Source organism: Rhipicephalus microplus, chromosome 1 (assembly GCF_043290135.1).
Source record: "Rhipicephalus microplus isolate Deutch F79 chromosome 1, USDA_Rmic, whole genome shotgun sequence".
NCBI lineage: Eukaryota > Metazoa > Arthropoda > Arachnida > Ixodida > Ixodidae > Rhipicephalus > Rhipicephalus microplus.
In genome coordinates, this window is record NC_134700.1 from 293,795,689 (window position 1) to 293,823,145 (window position 27,457).

A 27,457-nucleotide genomic window follows, 5' to 3' on the forward strand; every position below is an offset into this window, starting at 1 on the left:
GCACTGTATCTATTGCAGGACTATCTTTCATTTAGTTTGTTATTACCTACATTTCGTTTTATCTGTGTCTATTCTAATGAGGTTAATCTGTTATGATTGACTAGGATTGATTAGCTTTATTATTCTCATTAGATGACAAGTGATTTTAAAGGCAACATTTTACTCGCTGGCTTTTTGTTGCATATTTGCTTTTGATATCAGCAGTAGCAGCAGTGCTTGTGCTTGCTCCTCGCATCATGTAGTTATGCCAGACAAAAGTGTCAGACTTTTCAGAAAAAGCTTGTGTGGGGGCTAGTTGGAACATACTGTACCTAAAGGCAGTTCCGCAAAGTTAAGGACCAAAAAAGAGCTGGACTATACTCAGACAAAGTGCATCTAACAACTGAATTTATTGAAATAAAAACAAAAACAAAAAGAGGTTGAGGTGACACACAAGCGAGAGGGCACTGCTGGCAAGCCACACATAATCCTGATGGGGTGCTATTTATGCAGTAAAACACGTGATTTTATCAAACTCAATATTATCGTTTTCCTTGCTTTGTACATGTGCTGGATGTACAAGACACGCAGTGGTAAACCTATCTTGCCGTTTGAATCTTATTACACAAAACCTATAAAAAGAGGCATTGCAAAATCGTACATGTTGCGGGCGACTAAAAAAAGTCATGTTAGCACAAAACAGATGAAAGCATGACATTACAAATAGAGTGCTTAAGGAAGAGCTGTTATGCAAACGGGATCTTGTAGGCTGTGGTGGAATGCTGCCTTAATGAGATAAATAGCCCCGTGAATGTAAGGGAAAGAAATAAAAACCCAGTGATGGTGTTGCTGTACATGCACACCACAATGCATAGATCAACAAAAGTGGCTCCCCAGTATCGTGTGCGAGTGGTTTTCTCGGCACCCAAAAAACTGGCAGGCTTTTGTAGAAAGGTTAACTCTGAGGGTTGGGAAGGCGACGCTCGGGACGAAGCATGCAATGTGAGACACATAAAGAACTTTGTTGAGTGCAAGGTAGAAGTAGTGTACAGTATTCCCTTGACCTGCGGGGCATCTTACATTGGGCAGACGGGCAGGTGCCTAGATAAAAAACCCCGGGAACACAATAATTTGTGTAGTGGGCTTGCAATAGAGGGGAATCTTGTTCAACACTGCTTCAATTGTAAGTGCCACTCAAACTTCATGGAAGCTGCAAACAGCAAAGACAAGATCAGAACAACAATCATTGAATTTTCTTTTATGATGTCTGGGAAGTTTGGTGCATGCATTAGCACACCTTTAATAGGACTCACAGCTAGACAAGTGGCGTGTTTAGAGAGACAAATATAAATTTTTCGGAACACTAGTGCTATTTTTGACAAATGTACGAAGCATGGAAAACAATAATATTGAGTTTGATAAAAACACGTGTTTTACTGCGTAGATAGCATCCCAGTAGGATTGTGCGTGATTTGCCTTCGGTGCCCTCTCCTTTGTATGTCTCCCCACCTCCTTTTTGGTATTTTTTGTTTCAACAAAGTTCAGTTATTAGATGCGCTTTGTCTGTGTATAGTCCAGATTTTTTGGTCCTTAACTTTGCAGCACTGCCCTTACCTACAGTACGAGACCCTTATTTCGCCTTCCCGTTTACTGGAAGAGTAACAGCGATGGAAGTGCTGCTATAATTGCTCCAAACTGCTCCAAAAGAGAACTGCTGCTCCACGCTGCTCCAAACAGCAATTTTTGTTAGCAGTTGCTAGAGATCTGCTCCGAAATGACACTGAGATAATGAAAATCACGAACCTTTACTGTTTGACCGACTGATAATTAAAGAAACTGAAAAGAATCTGTGTGCTATCACCCACTGGGCTACTATTGTGCAGCATTATCCGCTCTGATCTCATTTGTGCGACAAAAACTGGCATAAAAAGCATATAGCTTGGCTGTTTTTTTTCTCAGCTAGGCATGCAGGCTAGTATAGTGAAATGTGAAAAACGAGCAGGATTGCATTTATCTCATACCAATTATCTACTGCTTGTTTGGCAGCAGTTATATGGGACTGAGATTACTTCTAAAATGTGACACTCAGCTTTTCTGCTTTAATTTTATTTCTGCCACAAATACTAATATTTTTAGTTGTAGATCATTTCACAGCACATTTTTGACGACCTGTCATTGCTACATTAAATTTATACTGATAGTTGTCCGTTAAACATATTTTATAAGAAATATTAATATTTATGAGATTTTACAATACTTCTCTGAACTCCAATTAATATATGGCAACTTTAATATCTGCTTCTAAAACACCAATAGCTGCTCTAAACTAACACGTTTTTCTGCTTCGAAAACACTTATGGCTGCTCTGCAGCACTTTTCCTACTCCAAAGTAGGCTCCAAAAAGTAAAAAGTCACTTCCATCACTCGTGTAAGTATAGCTCTGTATCATGTAATTAAATTAAACGTGAAGTTTCACACTTACATGTTGCAAATAATAAAATTATTTACATAAAAAGTGTTACATAAAAAATTATTTACATAAAATTATTTACATAAAATTATTAATATTTCATCACAAGATTAAGAGTGCCTGCCTTGTTATATAGGCATATGTACCTCATGAATTAAGAATGAGTGCACCTGCTAGTATGCCTCTGTAAAAAAGATTGCATAGGATTTTGCCTGTAATGTCATCCCTGTGTTGTATATTGCATTTATCCTATCCCTGTGCTTCTTTATTTTTTCTTGCTTGTTTATAGCAAACTATGGCTGCATTTTTTTCCTTTGTTATATGCTTACTGTTCATGAAAATCAAATTTTATGTGCAAATCATGGTCCCTTGTTATGGGACCATGATTTGGACATAAAATCCCCCTGTTATGGGACCATAAAGGGGACATAAAGTCCCCTGTTATGGGACCAATCTTTCATGGTCCCTTGTTATGGGCACTGGTCACTTCTCTGCAGATGTGCCCCAATTTATTCACACAACTGTTTTCTTGCGCAACTTATGTGAGCCTCCTTCCCATGTTTCTCCAGGCACTGGGTCTGCTCCTAAATCAGCTTCCACCGTACCTGTTCTTCACTGCAATGCCACAGCTCATCTCGAGGATCTGCCATTCTCACGAGCGGGTGTCAGCCATGCTCAAGGTGCTCCACCACATTAACATTGCTAGAGTTGAAAACGGGAGCACATCTGCATCTCCCCATTTCTTTTGCTCGTGAACTTATTGCTTATGCTCTCGTAAATAGGGTTAATATAGTGTCAAGTTCAGCAAGTTTACCTTTACTGTTCGTGTCATTTCTGGGTCGTTGCAAGCAAAAGGCTACAGCGCACTGCAGCATCAGTTACAGTTTAGCACTTGTCTTGTGTATACTTCGGTCGTCCACGTCACTTTAGCCTTTCATGATTCAGTACCAACTAACCATACTCGTTCCTCTTTTCTTTTTCCTCTTGTTTTCAAATGCCAAGGGAAAACATTATTCCTCTGATAAAGAAAGCCATCGGCCAGATATGTACAACAGATGTGTAATATGCCAGCTGACTTACCCATTGGCAGTGTCATCAGTTCCGGGGGCACTCTGAAAGTATCACTTTTGGCAACAACCTTGCTTTGCAGGACATAGAACCTTTTGTGCCCAATGATTTGAAGTGTCTACTTGTCCGTCCTTCCTCAACCAGCCAAACAGTATGCAGTGAAAGTTATATTATGGCGATATTTCCAAAGGGACTCACATGGAATGCTACCCCAGATTAAATGTCACTGCAGAGCAGCTCACCACCAAAGTTGCAGCCAATCCACTAGTGTGCACTTGCTCAACACATTGTAGCTTTCCTACCTAACTTGACAGGAATACTTTTTTGTCTATATTAGCTTCAACTGATTCCTTGTTATTTTCCTTTCGCTGCCCCATGTTTCTGTTTTCTGCTTAGGAGATCATAGCTCGCCTGCTTGCCACCTACGCACCACAGGCAGTGTGGATGATGATTGCAGTTTCTAAGGTAACGTTCACTTGTTCCTCTGCCACTTGTTTAAATATTGGTAGTGATATCTTTGCTGTTTGTCGTGGCTGTTGTTAAAGCATTTTTGCAGCACATTTTAGTCATTTGACTGTTCTTTTTTCTTTTCATTATGTTTTCATAATAGAAACAAACTTGCACAGGCCAAAATGTCCAAATCATGAATAGCTATTGTTTTATTAATTTCATTTTTTTTTACAAAATAATTAGTTCAATGACAGGTCAAAGGTACCAGTTATTAGGGGTTTTCATAAAAAATAATTGGGTCACACTCATTACAAAGCTGTGAGTTGTCATAGAAGACATCCAGAGAAGGGAAATGGAAGGTATTCTCAGAAGTCCATAAGAGGCAAAACTGAAAGAAAAAAAAAAGAAAAAAACTTTCGACAAGGCAAAGAGGTTAATTATAAACACCTTCAGTATGGTAAATTATGTTCTTAATGGAAACATTTAGATATGCCACAAAAAAAAAGAGAAAAAAGCTTACACAAATTGACATTTTGGGTTCGGAAACCAAAAAAACAGCGTCGGTGCTACTTTCCAGAAATTATGTACATTCCAGAATGTAAAGATTAACCAGTGTCCCCTTCAGTTTTATTGAGATTGTTTCTGCAGTAAGTAACATTCATTTATAACTGATACGGTTAAGGCAGAATTTCCATCAGTGGGCCTTTCAAGAGGCACAATTGCGGCAACCAGCCTTAAGATGAGTTTTGTCTATAGTAGTAATCTCATTATGTAACAGCCTCATGGGTCTACTTGGTTTGTTGAGCAGTGTTCTTTGTTGAGATATTTTGCATCTGCACAGTGTATTATTGCTTGTGCATTTGGGGTGGAAGGACGAAGGACCGTTCACAGTAGTTGCAGGAAGAGCATCTCATGCCACATTGAGGACCAGAGACAACCGAGTAACTCAAATGACGAATTGAACTCGTGCAGTCCTCATACCCGATGCGGGTGCGGCGCTGTCAAGAGGTATTTCAGCTGGCACGGCAGCAGAACCCAAGCCTGGCTAAGTTCCTGAACGACACACTGGCCCTCTGCGAGAGGCTCCTTGAGTTGTGCAACCGGCCAGTCGGGGAGACCAACGTCCTTCAAATCTCACAGCACGTCAAAGGCTTTCACGAGATGCTGAGGGGACCGTAAGCTTCTAGACTTGCCCATGTTATTGCCCTTTGCCATAATTTAGCTTAACTTGATCATTAAAGTTTTGAGTTGGGCAACTTAGAACTAATCATTCACAATGGTATTCAGTGCAAACATGAGACAAGGGAACAAGGACACAATGCTGCGTCATTGCTCTCGGGTCCCTATGATTGGTGCTCGCACTCAGTACCACGACGCATTAACCTAACCTTAGAAAAGTTAGGCGGGCATGCATGCGAGGGAAACCTACGTGTAATGCAACGAAGCTTCTTTAATGTTCGTGTCTGCATGCCTGACTTTTTCTATGATAAATGCCCACCGACTGGCTCAGCTATCGATCCTTCTAAGCTTAGTTGTACTTAGTTCCAGTGTTCGTACTACCATTAAGGGGGTGATGAGGATCTTAAAATAGCACAAATTGTAAAAAATGCTCACTTTCAAGAATTGCAATTTGAGGTATTTACAGTCGAGAGCATGTTTTTGAAAAATTTTATATTATGCCAAATACAATTTCTTTTTGTTAAAAGCCTAATATATGAAATAAGAAATGTTTTTAAAACTGGAAACGTAATTTTCTTAGCATTGTTATTTTTGTGAAGTGAATCTGCCTTACGGAAGTTTTGTGCAAGTTTCTGTGAAGATATATAAACAAACGTCGTACTATACTTTTCCGCAGCATTTGAGCTAAAGCTTTTCTTTTTCTCTCAACCTTCATAGAATTGTTGTAATTATATGATAAATACGAGCTAATTAATGGAAGCTCATTTTTACCTTTCAAGTTCAAGAATTATTTCTGATGAAAGAAATAGCCATTTCGACTCTTAGTTTGCTTTAGCCTGTGGGATGAACCTTTTAGAGAAAACATGTAGTTTTGACGACTAACTTTATTTATTGTGAGTTACCATACCAACCATGAGAAATTGCCTAATTATAATGGGAAAATTTGTCATAACATTTTTTTCTAAATTAGATATTTGAAATCTCTTTGGAAATTTGAAATCTCCATTTAATGGTACGCATGCGTGGTAATTTTCATGACAGTAGGATTAAAAATAGAAAAAAATTTTTAAGACCCTCGTACCCCTTAGGTTTACTTAAATGAATTTTGGCTTGTAATTGGGGAGAAATCTGCAAGATCTGTTTGAGGTAATTTTCTATCATTTACAAATGCAATAGTGTAGTTATTTTTATACCAATTAACAGTCAAGTAAACTTGAGCTAATCATTCTCACAATTTTTTAAAAAATTAAGGACTTTTGTCCATTTAGTTGTTCTTTTTCTGAGGTTGGTAACAGCATAATTTATCATTTTGTTCTATTTGTCATTGTGCTTTTTGCTGGCAGTGATATTGCTTAGTGGCACAATATGCAATAATACGATGAGAGCACTAAACAGTTTGAGCTTTCTATGTATAACCACAGGCTACTCGTGTTTTCTTATGTGTAGGAGTTTCAGCCGCATCCTACTGCCTCTGCAGTCGGCCACATCAGTGTCACTCCCAGCAGCTGGCACGCCCAGGGACCACAAGCCATTCCCACAGACACCCGTCCACTTGGTTTCTATCAATGACCGGGTAAATGGCAAATCTGCTTGTATAGTAATGAATAGTCTCTAAAAGCTTCTACGGAGTGTTTTTATTTGCCCTACACTTTTCACACCGGTAACTTACTTAATTTACATGATTGCAAATCAACTCAAATGTAGGTCGACCCCCCTAAAATCCCACGGAAAGAAAAAAAAAGGAAGAAAGATAAATAGAAGGGCACGAGCACATACCATACTGGCCCACTATGAAGCCTTCAGTGTACCTAGGTGGTTTCACGGCAGTGCTGTGAAAAAAAGCTAGCTTCGCGGAAATGTGTGGGGATGATTTTCATAAAGACTTGACAACCAAAACAAGTTTTTGGTTCTAGGTCGACTTCCCAACTTCGGATTTCAAATTGACAAAATCGATCGACCTGCAATCGTGTAAATATGGTCGTAGATGTGGTATTGCCCTACAACGGTCAAGGTTGCAGGTTTGATTTTAATTGAAACAATCGTGTTTTGATGCAGTTGAAATGTTAAAACATTCATGTGAGCAGGAAACAATGCCAGATGGTCAGAACTAATATGGAGCTCAGTGCAGCAGCAGCAGCTTACTTACTAAGGCATGGGCCATATTTGCCACCATTATGTCATATTTTATATTCAGTTTGTAACTTGTATGTCCATTTATAATTCTGGCTCAATCAGTCGTAATAACCACATAACTTGAATAGGCTTTTCTATATGAAGCTTATCACTAAATACATCGTCAATCTATATACTATCATGACATCTAGCCATGCAGAAAATAATGTAAGTTAACTGTGTGAGAATAAGTTGTGGGATAAAAGTGTCTTCTGAGGGATACCTGCATTGGAGAACTTTCTCCTGTAGACAGGTTAGCTTCATCTTGCATACCCATGACTGCATCCCCCCATGTTTGTGATGCTACAACAAGCTTCAGAACTAATAAAACATTTGTTGTCTCTGATTTCAGGTTGATGTGCTCTCTTCACTACAGAAACCGAAAAAGATCAGTGTGAAAGGCAGCGACGGCAAGACTTATGCTATGATGCTGAAGCCAAAAGTTAGTCACTTAAACACAGCCATCTCTTTCTCTTCATAATATTTTTCAAAGACATACCTAGTAATATTTATCTTTGCAGTCTGATCTTTGGGCAAATATTCTACTTCTCACAAGTGTTCTGAAACACATTGTTATAAAATGAAAAGAAAATCTGCATCATATAATAATATATGGGTGTGTGTTTGTGATAAAAATCCTATAACAGTAAGGCTCCTCTCGTCTTGTAGAAATACTTCGCCCAAATTAACATCACACTATTGTGACTAATTAACAAAACTTGTTAATTACCTTTTTAATTATTGACTTGAGGACAAGTGTTTTATATTACAAAGTGGTATTGTGTGCCAATTTATAGCATACCTATGTTTTGGAGAGCTCAAAAGTTGCATGTAGTTTGAAATAATTATCATCAAACTTGACAGGCAAAGTTTAAACTGATCGCGCCCGGCACGCACCAGACGCAGCAGAACACAGGCGTGAAACATGACAGGGAAGTGACAAAACTTGAGTGAAGGTGCGCCAAAGCAGAATCTGGTCAGAAAAATTTGCAAGCATTCTTAAATACGTTAGCGGATAGCTTAATGTTTGCATGCGATGAATGGGGCATATCTGCGTCTTTCATAAATAACGAGGTCCGAAAAACTGTTTCAGCTGTGTGCAAGAAGAGGTGCCGCAGTAGCTGTCCCAGTGTTCTATGCTTTCATACAAAGAACACCTTGCTATTCCAGTTTTTCTGAGCATATTTCGACAGAATGAGATAAGCATGAAACACTACACGTGGAATAAGGCAATGTGCAGGCATAATTGAGATGACTTGCAGCTTTTCAGAAAAACATGCAGCCGCATCGTACTGTCATTCGAATGTTTTGTTACTTCCATGTTACGTATAGTTCCGGTCTGACCCAAAATGGTTGGGCTTTGTGCGCGCCTTGAGTGATCAGCTTTATTTTGCCCGTCAAGTTCGAAGATGATCTCAAACTAAGTGCACATTGTACAATTTCTAAAAAGTAGATATGGCATGCACTGCAACTTTGTAATATAAGCACTTGCCCTCAAGACTATAATTAGCATGCTAGTTAATAGGTTTCTGTCAATTAGTCGCAGCAGTGTCATGCTAACTCCAGCATAGTATTTCCACCTCGACGTAGAGTTCACATGCGAAAACGACAGGAGCCTTACTGTGTTTACTGTGTGTGTGCATGCATGTGTGTGCGTGCGTACATGATGCACATCGTATGATGCACAGAATAGTATGTGTGTGTGTATATATATGCTTAGTGTATGGTGCGATTTAGATGCCGTTATGTGCAAGGACACATCATGCTGTATTGTGGGAGAGCCTATCATTGTAAAGTAGCCATACTTCTCTGGACACAATGTTGTGAAACAAGAGAGCACTTTTCAGTAGAACGTCCCTGATGGCACATTAATATCTTTTCCGGTTTGCAGCCCACTGCCATAGAACTATGCAGTCCTGTGCTGCTTCGAAAACGCACTGCTTGGAAATTGCAGCTAACATATCTGGGCCACAAATAATAGTTAAAACTGTTGCGAAACACTTTTTTGGGAAATTTATTAGCAACATACGATCACATGCTCGAGTGTTATTACTTGAAACTTTGAGGCTGGTACTCTTGGTGAAAAATTTGACCACTTAGCACATTTAGACACTTTTCTCTAAACACTGAAGGCATCCAAGAGCAAAAAAAAAATGGCAGCTTCATCAGTGGCCTATGTCGACAAAGTTAATAGAGCCTGCGTATTTCTGCAGTTACCAGTTTCTGGGCTTGTTGTAGGTGCATATGTGATGCAGATACTATACGAAATGTATGATTTCAAAGTGGCCTAAGATTGTAAGTTAAACATCTTCAGTATCTGTCAGACCTGCACTTCTCCAGACTTATTTACAAAAAATATCGATGTGTTTTGCTTGACTGCACAGGATGACCTTCGCAAGGACTGCCGGCTGATGGAGTTCAACAACCTCATGAACCGCTATCTCAAGCAGAGCGCTGAAGGTCTCAAGCGCAGGTTACACATACGCACCTACGTATGTAGTGTCTTGTACATACTTTCACTTGACACATAGTAGAGTGATTATTGCATACAGTAATTCCTTTGTCAAAGAATTATTGGGAGAATGCTCAATATACAAGTTTTTTTGTTCTCGAGGTCAACTTTTCAATGCATTCTTAGTCATCTTGTGGACACTAAAGCAAAGCACTAAATCTCATTAGTCTTTATAATATGAAGGTTGGGGGTTTGTAACTCCATGGTGACAAGTTCGCTTTTTTTTTTCTTAATTACAGCACTTCATTTAAAAACTACAAGTAATCACTTCTATGCTTTCCTCTTAGAATGTTTATTCGTTGACCTGGTATAATTGTGTCCAACAAAACTGATTCCCTTGGTCAATACCCATTCTAGTTTGCTAAAGTACCTAGTATTCCTTCAGAGCTCTGTTTTTGTGAATATCACGCAGGCTGCATGGTATAATTTTAACATTGTGTGTCCTTTACAATTTTTTCTCTTTCTTTAATTTTTTTTCCTTTCTCTCTGTCTCTGTTTTTATTATTTTTTTAAATCTCGGCACAGAATGTGGTTCCCCTGAACGAGGAGTGTGGGCTCATTGAGTGGATTCCAGACCTGCAGGGATATCGGCTCATTCTGAACCGCATCTACCGCGAGAAAGGTTTGCTCGTATCCAGCAAGGAGATAAAGGAGATGATGCCTGACCTCAGCACCACTGTTGAGTGCGTATCATGTTGCCATTTATGTTTACACTTTGCAAGTACTACAGCACATCTATGTTGCATAACTTCCTTGAGCAAAAGGTTGTTCCGTAAACAATGGTGGTTCAGTAAGGAATATCACTCGAAGCTAATTTGAAACAGAACACCTGTCGGGCATGTCACTTTGGCGGAGCATTAGCATTAGTGAAATATCGTCTGACAACTTTTTATCACTGCTGTCTTCAAGTTTCTATGTTCTGCTCCTTATAATGTTACTTGGAAAAAGAAAAAAAAACAGTTACTGTGTGTTACAAAAAGAAATGCATCGTTGGGGGAATGGCATGAAATTTAATACACCTATTCAGTTTTTCCACAGATATGAACATTTTTTTTCACAGATGTGGAATCTCTAAGTGGATTCTTTAATAGCTGCATTAGAAGAAAAGATATGCAATATCTAACACATATTTATAATTTAGGCATACTTGTTATAGGTATTTTGGTATTTTGGCAACTCTGCTTTGTCAAAAGCAACAACAAAGTATGTGGCAAGATTGCCATGAAGGTGGTCTAGCCGGTCATACTAATTATTTTTTTATAATGCTCACCAACTTTTCGCTGATCAGAAATAGTGTGCAGCAAGAAACTGTCGCTCATATTTGCGTCTATTTAGTACCTTGCATTCATACTTCATTGAAAACATTTAGATTACCATCACCAGCTAACCAACTCTCTAACGGTCTTGCCATTTTATATATGCGTACATATATTGTTTGACAAAGCTGGGTTGCCATAAATCGCCATAAGAAATATGTTTTTCGAAATGGAACATCTTTTGTTCTAATGCACTTACCAAAAATCCAAATAGATATTAGGAATCTGCATAAAAAATTTAATAAAGAGATCCACATCTCCCCTTAAGCAATGAAACTGTGTGCTTTGGTAAATGAAAACTGCAAATTACTTTCACCCTAATTTATATTTGCATTTGTTTTCTGCACAGGAAGAAACTGGCCATATTCAAGGAAAAGTTCCTTCCTCGATTCCCCCCTGTTTTCTATGAGTGGTTTCACAAGAACTTCCCTGACCCAACTGCCTGGTCAGTAAAATGGTCTAAAGCTGATTGTTGCAGCTTGCTGGTGCGTAAAGTTCGTACGAACTTTTTAAAAAGTTTTTGTGAACTGCTGCTAGCAAAAATGTTGCATTTCTTCCCTGTAAGACTTCCAGTTTTATAGATCAAAGGACTTCAGGTGACCTTATGGTTGTATGTTCATAATTATAATCGCATAAAACTGAAAAAAATTTGCTTTTCAAGCTGATAATTCACACGCTTGTAACAAATGCACCTTCGACATAGATACGGGCTTTTAAGGTGCAGATTCCAATAAATATCAGCAAAATTCAAGTGTAGCAGCCACGTGTACCATTATACCAGTGTGAGCAGGAAAGGTTTGGCCTCCCCCCTTTCCCACAAATGCTGTGTTGTAATGTTTTGATCTTGCCTGTGTATATGAGTGTGCAGACATACAAATGCATACCTGCCAACTCTCCCAAATTTCGACCTAATCTCCCGATTGTACGAATGTTATATCAAATCTCCCGAAAAGTGACCGTTACAGCAGAGCCCCCTCCCCCCCCCCCCTCCTTTTTTTATAAACAATACGCGTCCGTCGACCGCTCCTGCTGCGACAGTTGGTGTGCTGCGGAGCAATCCAACCACGCATGTCACAGGGATGTGTCGTCATGGTGCTGCCACGATATGTCTTCGCGCCCGATACTTTCAAGTGTTTCTGGACTCTCACACAACTGAGCTTTCGTGGTTTGTAACTTTCTGAAAGGTGGCAAGTATGAATTCTCTATACACCACGAGCACCTGTGATGTGATCACATCGTGCGGTGGCAAGGCCGACATATAAAGCAGGACAATATCGAAAGTTTCTTCTAAAAAAGCTACTAAGATATTGCGATCAATGTGGAATGGCCATTCACAGGATTTCTTGTGGAACACCATGTGCTGTTTTGTGTAAGTGATCAATCATCATGCATGGCCATTGTTTTGGAAAATGCTCCCGAAGTGCGAGGGTGCGAAGCAATACGGGTGCGGAAACACGAGAACAACTGCTTTCATCGGGAAATGGCTGCAGATGCCGAAAGTACAATGCGTCAAGGCCCTGAACCACCGTACTTCTGTAGTGGCAGTGTAGGGAAGCAACGCCAACGCTTTGCAAATTTCTCAGTCTCAATAATGGCAGATATGCAAAAAAAAAAAAAATCTCCCCTCTCCCCCTTCGCTGCAGCCTCCCAAATTTTCATGCTTCTAAGTTGGCAGGTATGCTAATGCTTTCTGCATGCATTCAAAAGAGTGGTTGAATTCACAGGAAAAAAATTCCTGGCTGCTACAGTGATGTATAGTTTTTATGTGTGCTCTAACGTGTCTTAATCTCTCAGGTACACTGCAAGGCAGTCATATGCACAGACAGTCGCTGTGATGAGCATTGTTGGTTTCATCCTGGGCCTGGGTGACCGACATGGCGAGAACATCCTCTTTGACGCTTCATGTGGAGACGCCGTTCATGTTGATTTCAACTGTCTCTTCAACAAGGCACGAAATCTTTCCCATGTTATGGTTATCGGGCTGTGAAGTACTTGTGTGCTTCACTTCCTTCATATCTAGGATCAATTAAGGAATCTCGGGCTGACAACTTTTCAGGAGACTCGTTTTCTTGTGAGCATTTAAGAGCGTTGCCTTCACAAAATTTTACAAACGTGTTGCTCATGAAATTCAAAATAATGCGTGCCAGTACTTGCAATGCTTGTTAGTTTTGTGCTCGACATTTACACATTAAGCAATTCATTTTGCAAGTAATTCATTACACAGTGATGTCAGCTAGAAACATTATGTATTTACCTCATTATGTTAATGATGGTTGGGTTGCATATGCCTCCTGCTTTCATTAAAGGTGCAGTGTTACTGTCATAGTTACCGTATTTACTCGAATCTAGGCTGACCTCGATTCTAAGTCCTAAGCCCAGAAAAAAAAAAAAAACTCACCTCGAATGAAAGCCGAACTGAACAGCAAAGACGTTGCTTGCAAAAAGAAAACATTTATTGAACATGAAGATGAAACAAAGCTGTTGGTTTGTGATGCAAATAACTCAAGAAACCTACAGCCACTAGTCCCGTTGTGTGTATATTTTTGTCTTTTTTTTGTTTTTTCTTGCTCTGCTTCAAGTTATTTGTATCATAAAGAGGCGGCACTTGCCGATGGCATGCTCATTCCAAGTTGTTGTCAACTGACTTCTTTGTTGCTGTCTTCAAGCAGTGCACAATCCTCGGTGTCATCAAGCACACTGGATATGCCGCACTTTTGAAAGAGCACACAACCAATGTTCCTGGGATGTCTTCCCACTCTGTAGCTCCTCCAGCAACGCACATTCTTTCGTCCATTCTGAAGTACCACCCAGCTTGAACGTTGGACGACTCTGTGGCTAGGACAACTTTCCTTTGATAAGCAGCACTATAATGAATTGCCATTGAGCTACACCACACACAGACCACTTGAAGCACGACTCGAAATGATGGCTTGCTCCAACACTCGCCACAAACATCAAAATGGCGACCTCATGTGCGTACTTAAGCCAGGTACTGTCTTGACTACTAACGACTGTAGTACCGTCTAGGTGGCACTAATTGCGCCCACTTTTCAAGGTGAAAAAGGGTGCATTTTTCACAATCCTCGAATCTAAGTCGATTCTGCCGTTCGATGCAGAGAAATTTGAAAAAAAAAAAAATAACTATAAGCCTAGATTCGAATAAATACTATTTTGCTATGCATTCCTTCAGACGTTGACATGCCACTGTTCTTACAAACTGTTGAAGTATTGCTCCTATTTCACCTGTGTATCATTGAATTTTTTCTACTTCATTGCTGCACACATATATTCAGAACAATACGGAAACTTGAGGGGAAAAATACGCGAACCTGTATAGGTCACTGAAGCCAACATTTATACAACTGTTGACTCCAAGAGCACCTTGTGTTCAAGAATATTTCATCTATATGACATAGGTTACTGTTATGGTGTTATTGGGCTTGCATTAATGACACAAATGATGATAATCTTTATAATTCTTAATAGGGAGAAACCTTCGACTGGCCGGAGAAGGTACCTTTTCGTCTGACACACAACATGGTAGATGCCATGGTGAGTTTATAGTATTGCATTTTTGTATTTGTATCCAAGTTTATATTGTTTGAAATTGATAATGTGAAAGCCAACCACAGCTTTTATTTACCACGTATGGTGTGGTACTGTGCTCTGGTACTCTGGCATGAAAAAAAAGATTTTATTGAATGTTTTGAAATGGTGGTATTGCAGGGAACGAACAAGCTAACTATATCACCAGTGATACCAGTGATACAGTGATATACTTTTGTATTTCTGTAAAGATGGGGTCCCCGAAATTTATAGATGGTGAAAAAAACATTTAGCTTTCTCAACACTTTTCAATGAGTTTCTGATCATAAGGTAGCATATACTGTACTGCTTTTGCTGGCAAGCATAGTATGCTTCTGTTATTGCTACATGCTTGTCCACCTCACGACCACTGTACTCCTGACCTGCCCAGTCAGCAGAATGCCAGCACGCATATGTTGACACTTCTTTCTCCTTCTAGGGGGTCCTTCCGCCGCCGTGGCTTCAGCACTACTGCTTTCCCCAACCCTACCGCGCCAATGCAGTCGTCTGCTCCCATTGAGATGCATGCGTGGGCATGCACTTTGGAAAACGACAAAAAAATTGAGAAAAAAGGGTATTTATTGAGTGAAATAAGCAATAACTTCATACTGTAGTTCCTAGTGTCGTGTGTATGTGAGAAAAGGATCAAGGCAGTTTTTTTGAAGAGTGAGGCTACTCTTAAATTGTTGTTTGTCATGAACATGCAAAAATGTTATGTCGATATCAAATTACAGTGTAGACCACTTAAAATGTAGCCGTTTATAGTGCAGAACTGCTTACAATGCGGTCTTTTTTTAATCCCGTTTACCTTTCCCATAGAACACCATGTATATGCATACCGCTTATTGTGCCCTCCCCGAAAATGAAAGTCCTGTTATAATGCGGTTGCCGTAAATTGTAACAAACGTGGTAGCGAGTGCGCTTCTGAAAGGAGGCACGCTTGGTGCGCCACTAGCAAGCGAATGACGAGGTCGTTATGAAGGAGGAGGAGGAGACATGGAGTGAACGAACGAAGGGCGGAGGGAAGAAAAAGAAAGTGAGAAAAGACCGCGAGACAGCGCGCGGGCTCGCCGAGTAAGGGAGGAGGATGGTTGCGTCAGTGACCGATAAGTCTTTGCACCGGCGCCGTCGCGGCTAGAGCATACTACGTCGCTAGCGTGGCTTCGGCCATGCACCGCTCAACATGGCACCTGCAATCCCACAGGAAACTGTATGCGCTTAACAGTTTCCTGTGGGAAAAGACGTCGTTATCGAGCTTGCAACAAATATCGCGTTTGCTTCCTCGTCCGTAAATTGAAAACCTTTTACGGTTGTATGACACGAGCTTTCACTTTTGCTGCCAGTGCGCTGTCATACACAAGCTTGGAGAGTTGTCATTGCTGCTGATCTCCAGACCGCGAACTTCGTATCACGCACGCTGTTCTTGGTTCACTGCTGGTGCAATCTTTTTGACGCTGAATCTTTATGTTTTGGACAAACTTTCTGTGACAACATAACAAACGGCAAGCTAGGCCTAATAGGCATTGGTTGCACTTCGATCGGTAGCGGTCACATGAATCTAAGTTGCTTTAGTACCGAATCAACGAAACTCTTTGCAGTGGCCGCACTTGACGGGAAGGGATACATGTCATTAATGAAAACGAGGGCGGCACGTCTAGCGCTCAAATAGTAGTTCGCGATTCGGTCGCGATGTCTTAAATCGGGTGCGCGCCCGTAAAATTTAATGGTTAGCCTCTTTCAACGCGTCGAATTTTGGACGTGATTTGACATAGTTCCTGTGTAATGCGCATATTCAAGGCGATCTTGTAGTCGGCGAATTTCCGCTATTGTGCTTTCATTTGTTAGACATCCCCCTTTCCCCTTTCATTTCATTGGCGATTTGCGTGTTTTGGACATTATATTTTTTAAACATTCAGAAATTTAAATGTTAGCAAGTACGCATCGCATGTTTCAATTCTCGAACACGCGAAGCTGCATGCTTAAGACGTTTTGCACTGGTGCGGCCCTTAAAGAAAGGTTGTTTTGGTTATTGTGCGGTACCACTTATAGTGCGGATATTCACAACTCTCGTGACTTACGTTATATGCGATCTGTACTATACATATGTGTTGTAGAAATAATGTGATGACTAAAATATTTAATTTTGCAAAATAACATTTTTAGAACTTGCTCCCCGACAGGTGGGGTAGGTGTTGGGGCAATTGATTTCTTTGAGAACAAAATGTTGGCTGAAACACCGTGTAATAATTCCTGCTATTAGAGGTGTTTCACTGATTTTAAAAAAATACAATTGAACTTACATGTACTGCAAAGAAGCATTCTGAAACAAAGCGCTTGCACAGTGCACACTGTTGTGCACCCACGCATCTGCCAAAGCTCTGGTGGGGTAACCCTACTTGTCCCCCTTAGCGGTGAAGTCTGGAACGGGAGCTGGCGTAGGCAGCCTCGTCCAATGCCACTAGCTGTTCAGGTCAGGAATGCAGAAGGTCGTGATCCACCTTAACTTCTGTATTTAATGTTTATCCAACTTAATGTTCTTTTTAATACTTCCAGGGTCCTCTGGGGTACGAAGGTGTCTTCAGAAAAGCATGTGAAGTCACACTACGCATCATGAGGAATGAGACGGATGCACTGATGAGGTGAAAGCCAGACCAGATCATCTTGAGCAGTGTCCTTTATAAAATCGTCGTATAAGAAATTTCTATTTTTTATACGGGCATGTTTTACAGTTTCCGCAGTTCAATAATTGTGCTGTATAGAAACCTGGTTCGTCATTGCAGTTTTTTTGTTGTTGTTTTATTCCAGCGTGCTGAAACCGTTTGTTCATGACCCTCTCGTTGAGTGGAGCAAAGCACCAAAAGGTGCAAGAAGTCATCAGTCAGAGTCTGGAGAGATCATCAATGAAAAGGCAAGATTGCATGAAAGAAGTGTGGCCTATAGTCACTCGACACGCTGTACCACTATCCTATCTCCACCCCTTCTTCTAACCTTGTGTAACATGTCTCTGTGGTATTTTGCTCTCAGAGAAGTGAATCGCTGTAAACCAGTAAGCCTGGCTTGGTCACCATGCCATAAGCAAATAGGCAAGAGGGCTGTTCTACTGGGGCACACCAAGTTGAAGAAAGAAGTGGAAGCACATTTTATTTGCTTGTTGCTTCATGAAAAATATTTATTAATTGCTTGCTTGTTTGCCTGCTTGTTGGTTTGTTTGTTTAGACATACCTTTTCATGGAAGGCCTGCAGCTAAGCTCGTATTTACATATTTACCTGTGCCATCCTGTGTCGAACCACCCTTGCTGCGCCAAACTCATTTATGAGCGCGGTACTGCACCGCAGCACCCGAATTTAGCCTCAAGGTGTGAAAGCTATCAAGCCCCGTGCCCAGAGGTGTATTTGCAAAATATCATCTTTTGGGTTTCATCAAAATGGTTATAGTTTCGGTTTTGTAAAGGCTGTGATCGCTCCAGCCGCAGCCATGAACTTTGATTCTAAGGGTGCAGTAACGATCGCTATGCACGCATGCCATCATGGCAGGTATGAGCATAAATGACTCGTGAACACTCCTATGTGCTGCACTCTAAACGCGAAGAAACCGTGAAAAGAGCACCTCTTCTTAGCCCGGGTGTATCCTCTTACACCAACGTTTTGTAGAGTTGCCCGATATCGGATGCAAAAGTTGGCTGCCAGCCTTGCAATTTGTTGGTATTGCATTCATTGCTTTGCCCTCCCAGTGAAATGTGTGTGTGTGTGTGTGTGTGTGTGTGTGTGTGTAAATATATATATATATATATACATGTACATATATATATATATATATATATATATATATATGCAGGCATGGTGGTTGTGAGTGGCCGTAGCGTTGCATATAGTCAAGTAGATCCTCCGTGAGCGGTCACAAAGTGGTTTATTTCGACGATGCGGCCTATAGTCTGGCCTTCATCAGGATTGAGGGTACAGTTTGTTGGTGCTCAGCTTTATACAATTTCAAAAAAAAATTTTTATCTTTTTTTTTTAAATTGTGTAAAGCTGAGCACCAACAAACTGTACCTTCAATCCTGATGAAGGCCAGACTCCAGGCCGCAACGTCAAAATAAACCACGTTGTGACCGCTTACAGAGGATCTACTTGACTATATATATATAGGTTGTATAAGAGGGACAATTAATCAGCTGCCCGCGCATAATAAGTTCACGTGCTACGTGACGCCAAACATGCGAATAAGAGTGTTTTCACACTCGTTGTTTGGCTTATAGATGGTGCTGACTGTCACTCCTACTTCTAAATTCACATATAAACCCCAAAAAGTGAATGGAGGGACGGCCGCTGTGATAGCTCAGTGGTTAGAGCATCGAACGCGTTATTCGAAGGTCGTAGGTTCGATTCCTGCTCACAGCTGGTAATTTTTTCATCCACTTTTCTTTCTTCTTATTTACATTCCATTGGTTCTAATAACTTCCCCTGTACATTCCTTGGCATTACTGTCTGTTATATCTCATTAATATTGTGTTAAAACACAGAAATACGAGCCCTTAGGTATACACTTCTCTCCCTTATATATATATATATATATATATATATATATATATATATATATATATATATATATATATATATATATATATATATATATATATATATATATATATATATATATATATATGTATGTATGTACACACACATACACACACACACAGTGTATCAGAAAAGGAAATAACGATGACATGCAGTTATTGTGCTCAAAAAAGTGAGGATGGTGTCTGGTTTCTAGTCCAGTCCAGCAAACAAAGACAGGTGTACAGGACTGTTCATAGAGTGTATGCGCATATTCTCGTTCATTTGTGTTTGTGCCACATTATACAGTGGCAATCGATTCGACCATTGACGCTGTCACAATAAGGTTAAAAAAAGAAAAGGGAAGGGGGCCGGGTGTACATATCTAAAAAGTCGCAGTTGTATCGCAAATAGTAAAAAATAAATTCGATTACAAGAAATTGTAGTTATACGAAGTGACTCTGGTAACTAACTCGTTTTGATCCGATCTTGTGACTATACAAAACACTGGTGTGCAAGAATACGGCACTCCAAGAGAGCAACACTTTTCGCAGTCTCTTCATGATAAGAGTGCAGCATGGAGAAGAGTATGTGAGCTGATGGCTGCCAAGTTAGCATGAGCACCAGCATTCGCGACGACACCCTTACAGGCAAAGTTCACAGTTACTGCTCAAGTGGCACCTCCGCCCTCCTTCGCTTGGATGCATGCTCCTGTAAACCAGGCGGAGTGCTTCTTCTCTGTTTCGATTACCAGCCTCCCAAGCAGGTGAGGGAGAGTCGGCAGGGGGATGGGGGGGGGGGGGCAGATGGTATTGCATGCGCCTTCCAAGCGACGGAGATGGGCCAGATTGTTTGAACACAGTTGCACCGCAAGGGCAAAGCAAGGCAGCAAACTTTTTGTTTTTAATTCAATTTCACGTAACTCGGGCTGGTGTAAAGGTCACTTCAGGGAGAGCAACACTTTTTTGTGCATTCTCTTCGCAAGGAGAGCAATCAGAGCGCAGCACGTATAAGCGTATGGGAGCTGCCCACTGCTGGCTGCCAAGCTAGCTGTGCGTGCCAGTGGCCATGTCCGAAGCAAAGTTCTCATTTGTTGGTCGAGCAATGCCCCTCCCTCCACCCTCCCTCACTTCTTTTCATGGTCTTTCGGAACAGGCAGAGTTTTCATCTCTGCTTTGACTACAGGCCTCCCTGGCAGAGGAATGTTATCGCATGCGCCCTCCTAGCAATGAAGATAGGCCAGATCATTTGATCTCTGCCTCAGCTGCGTTTGTTGCCCCCCCTCCCCCTCGCGCACTTTTACGTGCTGATGGAACATGCGATGCTATCAATTTGGACTGTATACGGGACATTACAGCAACGGCAAAGATCCGTCGAGTGTCCATATAGTTCCCATTGTAATAATAAGGCTATTGCAAAATTCAGCTGAGTTTTTGAAAAATGCAGCATTGGACAAATGTTGTTCCTGCTCTGAATGTTCTGACTGCTTTAAACTCACTCATAAAGCTGCTTCTGGCTGCTCCAAGCCTCCTCCAAAACGTTTTTCTGGCTGCTCCAGGGCTGCTACAAAAAGCACTTTTGCCTGCTACCAGGACTGCTATGAAACCCATGTGCCCAGAACATCTCATTGTTTATGTGCTGTGTAGCTATAATGAAATGAAGGTTCCACAAAACATCAGAGACGAAGAGCTAGACAGGGCACCCAAAGCAGTTGTAGTTGGGCCATCCCACGCAAATTTTAGGGGCGAAGCTCCTTAGGGTGTGGGTCGTTCCCTTCTTCGTTTGTATGTAGCCAACTCTAGTTTATGAACTCCTCTCTAGATGGCATTGTGTGTATATGTCCTATCCCGGGTTTGATGTTTGGTAATGTGGTCTTGTGCACGAGATCAGAGGTTCAAGCAAGATTGCAAATTAAACAACGTGGCATAGGTAGACTTGCTTTGGGAGCACGCTGGAATACCTCAAATCAGGGGGTACAGGGTGATATGGGATGGGTATCGTTCGAGTGCAGGGAAGCTAGCAGCAAGAGAGAATTTGAGGAGCGATTGAGAACAATTGGGGAGGAGTATTGGGCTAGGAAAGTTTCCAGCTTCTTGTACATGAAGAATGTCGATGCTAAATGGAGGAAGCGAACTCGAAAATTGTTAAGCAAGTATTTACACAACTGCGGAATACGAAACCTAAAAGAAACATCGGTTAAGAAGAAAGTGAAGGAAACAGAGGGGAACATGTGGAAGATTGGAATGCTTACGAAATCATCACTGGAGACCTACTGAACTACTTTCAAGCAGGAAATTGCAAGGGAAAAGATCTACTATAATTCTCAGGGTAGTTCTCTGCTGTTCGAGGCCAAAAAGGGAGTATCATGGACCAAGGCGTACTGAGCCAAATACGAAGGCACAGACACGTTATGTAATGTGTGTGGAGAGGAGGAGGAAATGGCTGAACATTTGATAATGTTCTTTAAAGGGCTCCACCCTATAGTCCAAAATAATGGCTGGAATTTTTCAAAGCATTGAGGTTTCGGGACAGTGAAGGCAAAATAACGATGAGGAGGCTAACTGATTGGTGGCTACAATCAAGGCGCGAGTGAAATTCATTCCTTAAACACATAGTGATATTACTTAACTTTGTGGTTAGTTGGTGTGAGCCGCCGCCCGATCTAAAGGGCACAGCCGGATACATCCATCCATCTATCCTTGGAAATGATATCACTAGATGGCATTAGTGGTTTTTGTATATTTGAGGATTAAAGAGGATAGATGACGCTGTTATAGTAAGAAATTACAGCATATCCACACAGTGAATGATGATGAGTGGGGCGTAGGGTCCATCCGTCCATTCGATGTGTGCTCTAGGCTAATATGACCGGACGGATGGATGAACGCTTCCCTCCGCTTATCATCATTCACACCATGAATCTGCTGCGACTTTTTTTTTCTGTTGCTTTGCTTTGCAGTACTTTCAATTTATCATTGAAGCGTGCCAACTAGCCCGAATGTCTACCCTGCTATGTAGCACATTTTTGTCCAATGTCAGCACTTTTTGTTATCTCAAACAGATTACATTGTAGATCTCGGTTATTATTTCAAACCTTAGCTTACCTTTCAGCTTACCTTGATATGCTTTGACTTTAGTACTTCACCTTCTGTACAATCCTCACCAGGCCCTGGTGAATGTGAATGGAATTGAGCAGAGACTAAAAGGTGTCTACCGAGGTCGCAACAAACCCGCTGGGCCACCTCTTTCTGTTGAGGGGCAAGTGGACAGCCTCATTCAGGTAGGACTCATCACTGGTTAAAACACAGTGATAACGAGGTATTCCTAAGGGCACAGTAATCCCTTGAGTGAGCATATAATTTCATGAGAAACTTTAGATAAAATTTGCCTGAATGTTGTGTTAACTTTGGAAAGGAGTGTGGGAAAAATAAAAACTAGCTTGATTGGCTTATGGCCAGTTTATTTAGCATGATGTCTATGCACTCTTATTGCCTCTTTTAGCATGACCTCGTGCTGCAGTGTAGTACGACTGCAGTCAAGTTTCTCTTGGCTCATAAGTCATGCTATGCCACGTTTTCTTTTAAGTGATGGCGCTTCTGTGTGCTCAGCACTTGCTTATGTTATAAAGTCTAGCCAACAGGAGCCCATTTTTTGTGATAATGCTTGTACAGGGGATATTTTTTTATGGATGTGTGACCTGGCACGCATATTTGGCCCCTTTGTGCAGCGTACTGTTGTACTTCATTTGAGTGTAGTCAAATGCAGGCGCCCCACCGCAGTGGTCTAGTGGCTAAGGTAATTGGCTGCTGACCCGCAGGTCGCGGGATTGAATCCCGGCTGCGGTGGCTGAATTTCAAATGGAGGCGGAAATGTTGTAGGCCCATGTGCTCAGATTTGGGTGCACGTTAAAGAGCCCCAGGTGGTCAAAATTTCCGAAGTCCTCCACTACGGTGTGTCTCATAATCATATGGTGGTTTTGGGATGTTAAACCCCACATACCAATCAATCAATCAGTCAAACGCGGGCTGACTACAGTATACTATCTTGCTATTTTTTTCGCCCTCGGATTCTGCTCATATCTTGAGAAATGTTTTTTGATGTATGCTACCTTCCGCTTTTCTTTTTCTTCCTTCTAGCATTAAAACTTCATGCAATCTTTAAGTTCAAAGTGTAAGGCTGTATCTACGGAAATATAGTATGTGGTAGCGAAATGACGTAGCATGAGTGCATGTTTATATTGTACGACCCTGTAATGAAGCGGCAGCTATGTAATGGTGACTACTGTGGGAGTGGACGAGAATGAGCAGCTACTTGTGCTGTCTAATTCAGAGTATTCATTGCCTTGTGCCTGCAGAATGCTTTTTTTTTTTCATCTGCTCATACAAACCAGTATTTTAATTCATTCTCATCTGCTTTTTTTTCTTAGTTTTTTTTTTTTCCTCTTCTTTCTAATACTGACGCAGGAAGCAACCAGCGAGGTCAACCTGTGCCAGATGTATGTTGGATGGGGTGCCTACCTCTGATGGCCTTCTCACTGCAAGTTTAGTAGGCTTGACATCTCTTCACTCCAGAGCTTGGGCATTCTTTCAGTACTGTACATATTAACATGTCCTAGACTATGAATTTCTCAGCGTGTTTTTTTTTTTAATCATGCAAAAACATCTTGTAGTGTAACTCATTAGTCCATTCCATCTATCCATTGCAGCTGCCTTATTTGCTGTCCAGCAGGGAGCCTACCCTACTACATGAACTTAGATTGATTCTGTGATCCCATTGTTTTGGTCACTAGTACTGTGTCATTAACAAAACAGCAGCATTTTGCACAGCTCAGATGTATTTATTAACTACGTTAAGGCATTTTGAGTCACAATAAGAAGTACAATGACATGTATTTTTGTACCACAGAGCAACATATCTGTGCTCAGGGACTGCGAGTAAATTGATTTCAAGGGGAACAAACGGTGATAACCTATGTTGTTCTATCCAAATGTTATTATTTGTTGAGTGTTTTTTACTGTTGGTACAGCCATTAAATTTTATGAAGCTTCTCTCGTGGATTGCAGTGTTTTCCATGGACAAACCTTACTATTGTCTTGCTTGTAGGCACACAATTCAACTAAACACAAAGAAGTGCCATTTCCGCAACACAGCTATAAAAGATCTGGGACATCTTGTTACTAAAGATGGCATCCAGCCCGATCCGGACAAAATTTCCGCAGTCCTCAATTTTCTGCGCCCCTTTCGTTCCAAAGAACTACGCAGTTTCCTTGGACTCGCATTGTACTTTCGCCACTTCATTCTTAACTTTGCCACCATTGCCGCTCCTCTCCAGAAGCTCCTTGCTAGTACCGGTTCCTTTGATTGGAATGATCAATGCGAAGCCTCATTTCAAGAACTCAAACACGCACTGACATTCCCACCGGTGCTTTGGTATTTTGATGACAAGGCACCTACGTTATTACACACTGACGCTAGTTGACAAGGAATCGGTGCCATACTCCTCCAGCGCGATCATGCCTTTCGCGAGAAAGTTGTCGCATATACAAGCTGCACTCTGACCTCTGCAGAGAAGAGGTACTCGATAACTGAACAAGAGTGCTTGGCTGTTGTCTGGTCCATCCAAAAATTTCGTCCGTATCTACATGGTTGACATTTTACTGTTGTGACAGAACACCATGCTCTTTGCTGGTTGTCCACAATCAAAAACTTGTCGGGGGCGACTTGGCCGCTGGATTCTCCGGTTAAAATCATATGACTTTGACGTCATTTACAAGACCAAAAGACAACACCAAGATGCCGACGCTTTGTCACGATGCCCTTTGCCACAGTCTTCGGCGCACGTCACATTTTTTTGTCAAATTGGCTATGCGGAGGACGCCTCGTCGATATCATCCATCTCTTCTCTACCTTCATCCACTCGTCCGTCAGTACTTACCACTCACCAGCGAGCCGATTCTTATTGCATTGACCTCATCGGTCGGCTTACCATTGCCTCATCTTCCCCAAATGCCAGGCTCCTGAAACAACTCCGGCTACTCAAGTTGCAGGACGATGTGCTCTATCGATACATTTTTCACCCTGAAGGCCGTCGATAGGTTCCCGTCGTACCAGGCACACTACGCACTGAAGTTCTGCGCGCTTCACACGACGACCCGACGTCAGGCCACATGGGTTACTACAAAACCTACGAGCGCATCCGCAGTCTATTCTTCTGGCCAGGTCTTTCCACAACGGTAGCCAAGTATATTGCCTCGTGCGCACTTTGCCAACATCGCAAGCGGCCCACTACTGCTCCAGTCGGGACCCTACAACCACTTTTTTACCCAGCAGAGTCGTTCTCTGTCGTCGGAATTGACCTCTTCGGGCCCCTTCCAACTACATCAGACAGCAAGAGATGGATCGTCACCGATTCTTTGATCTGAAAAGCCCCTTAACTCTACTTGGAAGTTCGCCAGCAACGCTTTAAGGCAATTTCAGTCCCGACAGCCCTCTTTGGTGTTGCTTTCACACAATTGGGTAAAACTGTGGTTGGCCACCTTAATATTGACATTTTGTACTTTTTCGGAATATAAAAGGCAGGTAGAATAAGTTTTTCGAACGCACGTTGTCATGTTAGTTCTCTATACCGCCTCGTGAGCTAGGTGGTGGTGGCCTCCATGATTAATTTTGGCTATGCATCGCCGGAGGTAATCTCGGAGGCCACTATTAGTTTTTTCCAATATGTTCGCACGTGCTGCTAAGCCCTCAGCCAACAACATTCATGCTGCCACTCATGAGCATCAAGTCATTCGTCAAGCTCAGTGCAAACAGATGCATATCTGCACATTTTACGTTACAAAAGATTATGATAAAAAGTATGCTGCACTTCAGTGCTAATATAAAGACCATTAAGAGTTCACCAGTAAAAGGTCACAGGATAGGTATATGTACACATTTTCTTTTTTGTGCCAGAGGTGGCAAAAGTAATTTTGAGTGCAGAAATAAAAATATACACATGCGCACACACACGTGCACACACACACACACACACACACACACACACACATATATATATATATATATATATATATATATATATATATATATATATATATATATATATATATATGTTGTCTGTTAGATCTCATTATTATCGTGTAAAACACCGAAAAACGAGCCCTTAAGTATGCACTTCTTTCCTTAATTCATTAACAAGGGTCTCGTACTGGCAGACTTAGTGCCTTTAGGTTGTATACGAGGGACTATTGGTCAGCTGCCCACTCGTAATAAGTTCATGTGCTACGTGACGCGAAATAGGCTCAAAAGAGTGTGCTACACTCGCCGCCATGGCTACTGGTGGCGCTGACTGACATTCCCACGTTTAATTCACATATAAACCCAATAAAGTGGCTGGGGGGACAGCTGTCGTGGTAGCTCAGTGGTAGAGCATCGAACGCGTCATTCGAAGGTCGCAGGTTCGGATCCTGTCCACGGCAAGTTATCTTTTCACCCACTTTTCATATTTACATTACAATTCGGTCTAATATCTTCCCCTATACTTTCCTTGGCATTATTGTCTGTTAGATCTCATTATTATTGTGTAAAATACAGAAAAACGAGCCCTTAAGTATACACTTCTTCCCTTGATATATATTGTTACGACCTCAGTAGGCGTCTGGGGGTTTATTGATACACGGTTCGAGGGACGAGCCGTATCGGCGCAGGCAGATGATGATGATCTTCTTCTTCCACCCCTTGCTTCTTTTTCCTTCTTCGTCCGGCACATACGTGGCGTAACATTTCCCCCCTCGCAGACAAAGCGCGCCGCGCGTTTCATGCAGTGTCGCGTTGACTGAAAGGCTTCAGGCGAGCGACATGCGTGACCTCTGTCTTTCTGGAACGTCTCCCGCTAGCTGTAAGACGTGCGATGCGGTAGTCGACTGCGCTCAGGCGGTCAAGGATAACAAAAGGTCCGATGTAGTGCGCGAGCAGTTTTTGGCACAAGCCACGTTTGCGTAAAGGCTTCCACACCAACACGAGATCTCCCGGAATATATGTGGCCTGCCGGTGCTTGCTGTCATAACGAACTTTCGATCTGTCTTGCGAGGCTATTGTACGTAAACGAGCAAGACGACGAGCTTCTTCGGCGAGACAAAGAGTTTCTGCTAGGGAGATTTCTGATTGGTCCCGATC

The 27,457-nt window shown here is 41.6% G+C and overlaps 1 protein-coding gene across 1 annotated transcript in view; it reads left to right on the forward strand.

The window, feature by feature from the left end:
• mei-41 (ATR serine/threonine kinase meiotic 41) overlaps positions 1-24,333 on the forward strand; it is an 80,522-nt gene extending 56,189 nt beyond the window's left edge. The window contains exons 33-46 of the mRNA XM_075865171.1: positions 3,019-3,129; positions 3,914-3,982; positions 4,940-5,142; positions 6,593-6,719; positions 7,671-7,760; positions 9,703-9,810; positions 10,356-10,513; positions 11,496-11,591; positions 12,941-13,094; positions 14,633-14,698; positions 17,285-17,370; positions 17,537-17,639; positions 22,452-22,565; positions 23,749-24,333. Of these exons, the coding sequence (XP_075721286.1) occupies positions 3,019-3,129; positions 3,914-3,982; positions 4,940-5,142; positions 6,593-6,719; positions 7,671-7,760; positions 9,703-9,810; positions 10,356-10,513; positions 11,496-11,591; positions 12,941-13,094; positions 14,633-14,698; positions 17,285-17,370; positions 17,537-17,639; positions 22,452-22,565; positions 23,749-23,808 (1,545 nt within the window). The 3' untranslated portion in view covers positions 23,809-24,333. The remainder of the gene's footprint in view (positions 1-3,018; positions 3,130-3,913; positions 3,983-4,939; positions 5,143-6,592; positions 6,720-7,670; positions 7,761-9,702; positions 9,811-10,355; positions 10,514-11,495; positions 11,592-12,940; positions 13,095-14,632; positions 14,699-17,284; positions 17,371-17,536; positions 17,640-22,451; positions 22,566-23,748) is intronic.
• The last annotated feature ends 3,124 nt before the right edge of the window (positions 24,334-27,457 follow it).